General features: G+C 35.7%; 1 protein-coding gene across 1 annotated transcript; it reads left to right on the top strand.

Annotated features, from left to right (window-relative positions):
- Positions 1 to 2,355: 2,355 nt before the first annotated feature.
- Positions 2,356 to 3,984, top strand: LOC141714776 (uncharacterized). Its single transcript, XM_074518275.1, has one exon. It carries the CDS (start codon positions 2,356 to 2,358, stop codon positions 3,982 to 3,984), a length of 1,629 nt encoding a protein of 542 aa, XP_074374376.1.
- The last annotated feature ends 4,174 nt before the right edge of the window (positions 3,985 to 8,158 follow it).

Here is an 8,158-nt window from a genome sequence, read left to right as displayed (position 1 = left end):
CCACTCGAGTCCTGATGGGTTTCATATTCTTTCTTCACTGAAAACAATAAGGTGGATAACAACAAAAAGGGTGAGCCAAAAATTTGCTCAACAAGTCCGCAAAATATAAACAGTGTTAAAGTAATTTAAATGAATTCATAACCCGTGTATATCTGCAAATATATAACCCCGCGAGAATAGAAAGAAGGCCATTATTGGCGAATACAAACGAACTAAACTGGACATAAGTTCGCATCTATACCCTGCTGATCAGCCAAGATACAGTGCAGATCTATATATATAGATCCCATCGAGCACCCAGACACTAAGGCCCATCTCAAGAATCCGGTTATGTCCCGGTCCTTAGGATTAAGTAAACTTAATCCCCAAAGTATTATTATCCAGTCCCTGGAATAGCAACCAAGAAAAATCGGTATGCTTTGATATATTCTAATCACCAGAATATATCAATAATTGTGAGTAACAATTGGAATATGAACAATGAATTCAAATGAAAAGGATAAGCAAGAATCGTAATGAAATATGAACAAGAGAATCAAAAGAGTACAAGCGTAATAAGAATCTGAAGAAATATCACTATTCTGAAAGTAGAATAGGGGAAAAACTTGCCTTCTGCGCGACTTACTGCAATTAAGTCACCTTCGTCTATCACCTACTCGACCTGCCTTGCTGGCTTAGCTTCTGTTAGAAAAATAGAGTGGTTAAGTCATTTTGTACTCACTACACCATAGATGGCCTATCGCAATGGTTTAATCATGCATGTTACAAAATTATGTTACCTTAGGTATGCTCATCTTAGCCTACCGCAACGTAGTATTTTTGATGTTACCATAGCCTTTAAAACATGTTACTATAGCTTCAAAGTGTTACATACGAGTAACATGTGGCAATTTATGTTACAATAGGGTATTATTGGATAAAAAAGTAGTATATTTTACAAACAATTAAATATATATAATTATTTGACATGAAAATTAATCAATTTTTATAATATAATTAAGCAAAAATATTAATATTAGTTAAGATTGATAAAATATTTTTTAAAAAAAATTTATAAACTGTATTAATTAATAATTGATAAATTTTTATCAATAAAAAATTTAAAGACAATTAAAACTTAATTTTTTTAAAAAAAGAGATGAAATTAGCTGGGCTTTTTCAGGCGGGCTCAAATTTTTTGGAGAAGTGCTAAAATTTCAGACAAATTAACTTCTCCCTCTAATTTCATTCTCCCTCATTCTCTCACTCTCTCTCTCATTCTCTCTCTCCCACTAGCTATTCTTTTTCATTCGTTTCTCGAGCTAGGGTTTCTAATTGGGGGTAACATTTTGGCGAAGCTGGTCACATTTTGGAGAAGCGGGTCACAGATTGGAGCTAGGGTTTCTAATTGGGGTTTCAAATCAGCTTGCATTTCAACATTAAGGTACTACATCTCTCTCTCTGTCTCTCTCTCTCTCTCTCTCTCTCTCTTTCTCTCTCTCTCGCTCTCGCTCTCTCTGATTTTGTGTATCTCTCTCTCTCTCTATCTCTCTCTCTCTCTCTCTCTCTCTCGCCCCCTCTATTTCTGTTAGTTTCTTCTCTAATTTGTTACATGCGTGTTTTTGTGTATTTTATACATGTATATGTATGTTACATGCATGTTTTTGTGTAATTTTAATTGGAATTGGGGTTTTTTATTTTTGTAGATCTGTAAGTGTGATTTTTGTATTAAATTTGTTTCTCGATATTTGCTTTTTATCTGGTTGATTTTCATGTTAGGCTTTAGTTATAACTTACATGTAAATCATCATAGTCAAGTGGATATAATTGATTGTGTAAGTAGATATATGTTGTCTCTATAATGCAATTGTTTATGAGTATTTACATTTATGTTAATTTGACCTTTATTCCTGAGAGTTTCAACCCTTTACGAGTATTTAAATTTTTGTTAACATCAACTGTCACAGTTCGGTAGGTAGGAGGAGTGGGATAATACGGAAATGGGTGTATGCACATGTATATTCATGGTCATATAACATGGATTCGATACGTATAATCTAATATGGATTTACGATTTCAGGGCTGCGTTGTTATGTTGTGTTGTTATTAATACATATAATCTATAACATTGGTATAGGATTTCACTTCTGCGTTGTTATTAGTACGCATATCTAATATGGGTTTAGGGTTTCACGGTTGTGTCGTTATTAGTATGTACAACCAATGAAAAGGAGAACATAAAATATTACCTCGGTCTGCTTAGGGCTTCACGGCTGTGTTGTGTTGTTAGAACGTATAACCAATATGGGTGTATGGTTTCACGACTACGTTGTTTTCTTTTAGGAATATAACATTATTGTCCTGTTTTCTGTAGTGATGGACGATGATCTAAGTCAATGGATAACCCTTCCAAAATACAGTACACCTTACATTAAGGGGATAAAGGATTTTTTAGAAAATGCATTTCCCAAATTTTCCGTAGGCGATGAAATGTTGTGCCTTTGCAAGAATTGTAGAAATGGCAAGTGGCATACTCAAGATCTTATTTATGATCATCTTATTTGTCATGGCCCTTGTCCATTGTATGCGAATTGGATTTGTGAGGTTTCGAGCAAAGATCATAGGATAGATATTGAACGGGCAGAAAATATGGGTTTTGAAGATTCCTTTACCTTCGGAGATAATTTGGACGAGATGTTCCATCGTACTAATGATACTACTGGACCGAATGATGATGCCAAAAAATTTTATGGCCATCTTGAAGAAGGAAAGCAGCCCTTATATCCGGGCTGCAAAAAATTTTCCCGCTTAAGTTTTATCATTAGGCTGTACTCTTTAAAGTGCATTCATGGGATTTCGGAGTCGGGTTTCGGGGATTTATTAGAGCTGATAAAAGATGCTTTTCCAGAAGCACACATTCCTTTGTCTTTTAATGCGGCAAAGAATGTTATTAAAGATTTAGGGCTCGATTATCAAAGGATACACGCCTGCCCCAATAATTGTATGCTGTTTTGGGCTGAAAATGAAAAAGAAGAAAATTGTAAAACTTGCGGTGCTTCAAGGTGGGTCGTAGTGGAAAAAAAAGGCACCGTGGACAATAATGAGAAGAAGTTAATTCACAAGGTCCCAGCAAACGTGATGCGCTACTTTCCACTCAAAAAAAGGTTGCAACGCATGTTTATGAGCAAAGAGTTATCAGAACTGATGTTATGGCATGCAAAAGGTCGAAAAAAGGACGGCAAACTTCGACATCCCGCTGATGCAGAGGCTTGGAAGGCATTGGATGCTCGTTATCCTCAATTTTCATCCAAGAACAGAAACATCAGATTGGGCCTAGCCGCTGATGGTTTCAATCCTTTTCGTACTATGAACATAAGTCATAGTACTTGGCCAATTATTTTGGTTAACTACAACCTTCCCCCCTGGCTGTGTATGAAGCAAGAGAATCTAATTCTCTTGACACTCATATCTGGTCCCGAGTCTCCGAAAAATAATATAGATGTCTTCATGCAACCTTTAATTGCTGAACTGAATGAGCTATGGGAAGTAGGCATTGAGACTTATGATGCCCTTACTGACCACACTTTCAACTTGCGCGCTTCTTTACTTTGGACAATCAGTGATTTTCCCGGGCTAGCAATGCTATCTGGATGGAGCACAGAAGGAAGAATAGCTTGTCCAGTTTGCAATTATGAAACATCCTCTATGTACCTAAAACATAGTCGGAAAATGTGTTACATGGACCATAGGAGATTTCTCCATCCCGAACACCCATGGAGGCTTGATAAAAGAAAATTTAATGGTCAAATTGAATTGAGAGATTTTCCAGAGGTTCTAACTGGAACAGACATTGAAGAATTATTGGCAGGATTTGTAAATCATTTTGGGGGGAAGAAACCAGAGAAGAAAAGAAAGCGCCAAAAAAATAAGATTAAGTCGAATTCGCCTTTCAAGAAAAAATCAATATTCTTTGATCTACCTTACTGGAAGCACAATGTTTCTTGACATAACCTTGATGTTATGCACATCGAGAAGAATGTGTGTGATAAAGTACTTGGCACATTGCTCAATATTGCTGGAAAAACAAAAGACCATATAGCAGCTCGCCTAGATTTGCAAGAACTTGGCATCAGAAAGGTCCTCCATCCTGTTCTATCAAGTGACGGGAAACACCTTGAAATAAGGGCTGCGATATTCGACATGACAAATGAAGAGAAAGATTTATTCTGCTCTGTCCTTAAAAATGCTAAATTGCCATATGGAAGTGCCTCTAATATCAGCCGGTGTGTGCACATGAAGGAGAGAAAGGTATCTGGCTATAAGAGTCATGATGCTCACTTTTTCATGCACTACTTATTACAATTTGCAGTGAAGAAATCTTTGAAACCGGAGGTTGCAGTCCCTTTTATCAGATTAGGGGCCTTCTTAAGAGGTATTTGGAGTAAAGTCATCGACTTAAGTGATCTTAAGAGGCTGCAAACAGAAATAATTGAAATTATTTGTCAATCTGAGACTATATTCATTCAGGCTTTTTTTGATGTGATGGTCCACCTTTTGATTCACTTGTGCCAAGAAATTGAATTTGGTGGACCGGCCCATGTTCGAAGCATGTGGCCAATTGAGCGCTATTTAAATAAATTGAAATCTTATGTGCGGAATAGATCTAAACCAGAGGGATGTATCGCCGAGGGTTACCTGGCCGAAGAATGCTTGATATTTTGTTCAAGATTCTTGGGTGGCCATGGAGGATCAAAAATTACCAAGGCTGCAAAATTTGAAAGTTTTCCAGAAAAAGTAGATTTTTTTATTGGTTCACGCAGAAATAAAGATGGAAAGGCTGTGAATTTAGTTGAAGTTGAATGGATGGCTATTCATCGTTATATTCTATTCAACTGCGGGAATAAAGAAATTGATAGTTTAATCGAGTAAGATTCTAGCTACTAATTGTGTTTAACTGTTATAGAATTAGAACCTGTTTTGTCTTGATTTTTAACTAGGTAATTGTTGTAGGGAGCATCGAATCTTAATAGAAGGACAAGCCAAGTCAAAAAGATACAATCGTGAGAGAGAACATTCTGAAGATTTTTGGAAATGGATGAAGGGGGAGGTCGGAAAAAAAGATAACATTTCAAAGGAATTGGAAGTGCTTGCAATGGGCCCTAATCAATCAGCGAAGAAGTATAGTGGTTATGTACTTAACGGATATCGATTCCATACAAAGTACCGAGATGCTAAATGTACAACCCAAAATAGTGGGATATTTCTAACTGCTTTGACTACTAGCTTTGCTAGTTCAAAAGATCAAAATCCACTGGTCGGCGATGTCAATTACTACGGAGCAATTGAAGAGATTTTTGAAGTTGATTATTGGGGAGAATTTTCTGTAGTGGTGTTCAAGTGTTGTTGGTATAAGGAAGAGAAAGATCTATATGGGTTCACTCGAGTTAATTTTAACAAATTATGTCAGAAGTCTGATCCATATGTGCTAGCTTCACAGGTGCAGCAAGTCTTCTACGTAGAAGATCCTACTGAAAAGATGATGTATAATGTTATAAAGAAATTTCCAAGGGATTGGTGCGATGTCGAAGCTGAAAATGCAAATGAAGAAGCCGAGGATCCAGTTTTACATGATTTACACACTAGTGTTCCTCTAGAAACAGACACGGATATTAACTGGTGCAGAGATGATGTCCCAACACGACAAGTCCCCATCAAGGCTAGAACAAACGAAGAAACTACTTAAATTTGTAATTCGAAATATGTAACTATCAAGGGCCTAGTTTCTGATGTATCAACTGTTAATGAAGTGACTTCTTAATTGCCTAATTTATCATGTTTTAATGTATTTTCTTTTAATTAATTAACTTGTTCTTAATATAATGTTCTGTTAGTTTTAAATCTGCCCTGCTCTTTATGCGATCGCTTCTTAATTTAGAGCATTATTAAATTTATTGACTTGCATACTGCTCTTTTAATGTTTCTTTTAAGTGTTTATTTTTAAGTGTTTTTTATTTAAGTGTCATGTCTCAGATTATTTTAATGATTTCATCTAATTATACTTTCTCAATTTTATGTGAAATTCCGTCATACCTATATTAACATGAATTTATGTGAAATTGCAGAAACTACCCCCTCCACCTCCTCTAACGGAGTATGAAAAACTGAGAGCTGTCACAGTAAAGAGGAACAATGAAGTATTTTTTGCCCTCAATCTTCCTACACTCTCTTCTGAAGTGAGAAACTCAATCTTAAAAGATAAATCCAAAAAAAAGAAGCATGTGCAAGAGGGGAGCGATGAGGAATATGATCCAGCTGTGGATCTTGAGGATGGTGGATCAGGAACTCAAAGGAAGGCTGCTAGTAAGGATGGTGGATCAGGAACTGAAAAGGTATGTCATAAATGTCATAAAGCTATCATTTTCACATTTTCTAAATTCGTCCCCAAATGTTTCATCGGGGTTGATAGTTTGTAATTCATATATACACAAACATTGAGTTTTACATGATTTATGTTTCAGAGAGGGAAAACTGAGAAAAGCAAGGTGCTTATTGGACGTGGACCAACAACACGGTCACGAGCCAATACTGTTATATCACAGAAGCAAGGAACCGAGGATGCTACTGAGAAGGAAAATCAGTCATTATCACATATGGAACCTGCAGAACCTCTGATTCAGCTACCGTCTATTGAAGCAAATGGTTCAATGGAGGCTTTTTGGGCTATGCGAAAGCGCCAAAAGGAAGCAGCTGCAGCGACATCGAAGATTTCTCCAAGTACAACTGCAACTACAAAGACTGCTATAGAAAATGTTGTTGAAGAAAATGTTTTTCCGGACATTGAAGAAGAGGAGGAAGCAGGTATCTTCTTTCCTTTATTTATGATTACATAAACTGATTATTTATAAAGGAATTATTCCTTTAAGGCCCCTTAAAGAATACTCACTTTGAGGCTACCCACATTCATATATTTTCCATAATTGATTAATTTGCATCAGTTTAGTAAATTACTTATAATTGAGGTTAATTGGCATAAGGTTATTTATGTCATTTAAGTTAATGAAATTGTGAAGTTAACCATGGTTAATTATGTGATAGATGTAAAACTTCTTGCATAAATTTAATTAGCATATGTAATCTATAATGCTGTTAATTGTTATTTGTGTTTTTATATAATTATTAAAACACAACCCCCATTAGAATTAATGTATTCTTTATGACAGTAGGTCCTTTAGAGTGTCCAGAATCCAAGGTATGCGTTATCTATATTTATCATTTTAAAAATAAGGGCTGCTTATTATAAAGACACCCATTAATAAAATAAAAACTAAAAATAAGACATCTTTATAGATCAATCTTTGAAATACGATATATTAGAAAAACACCCATAAATATAATCAAATTTATTATAATATTCCTACTTTGTTTGATTTTCCTGCAAGTAATTTTTGCTCATATGTAGTTGAAGTTCCTATAAGGCTGAGAGGACCGACGAGGATGGATAGGGTTCATACCAGAAATATGGACCATCGAGTTGTCCTTCAGATGAATGAAAGGTTCCAGCCCGTTTCAGATGAGGACAAAGTAATTTCTGAACTTAGTAACTTCTTGGGGACACTCGCAAAGCGATGCGTGTCATTTACCTATGTTTTTTGGCGTGATGTTCCGAAAACTTTGAAAAATACACTGTGGAATTATGCCAAGGTATCACATACATTGTTTAATTATCGTGATTTATTTTTCTGCAACATTACCTTTGATTAACTGTACTTGTGTTCTTTATTTTGTTGACTTTTTCCAGCAAAGATACATTATACCTGATGAATGTGAAACATGGGTGTTGAAAACCATTCAGTCATCTTGGAAGACACGTAAGAGCCGAATTAAGAAGGCGCATTATAAAGCATTTGAAAATAATAAAGAACGGATGGAAAATAGGCCAAATGATATTCCCCTTGAGAGTTTCAAGATGTTGCTGGAGTACTGGAATGATGAAAGCATTAAGGTTTTCTAATTCCCCTTGCACTTTCATATTTAATTATGTATTTATATTTGATCTAAGTGACATAAAGGTATTTCACATTTTTGTAGAAAAGAGCAGCGACAAATGCAAGAAGTCGATGTCAGTATACAGACACACACACTACTGGTCCAAAGACTTTCGCACAAATTCGAAACAATA

Source organism: Apium graveolens, chromosome 3 (assembly GCF_009905375.1).
Source record: "Apium graveolens cultivar Ventura chromosome 3, ASM990537v1, whole genome shotgun sequence".
Lineage (NCBI taxonomy): Eukaryota > Viridiplantae > Streptophyta > Magnoliopsida > Apiales > Apiaceae > Apium > Apium graveolens.
This window is presented reverse-complemented; position numbering and strand designations above follow the sequence as displayed.

What these genes read in the sequence shown, in the direction of transcription:
- LOC141714776 (XM_074518275.1), top strand. Translation starts at nt 2,356, where the DNA reads ATGGACGATGATCTAAGTCAATGGATAACCCTTCCAAAATACAGTACA.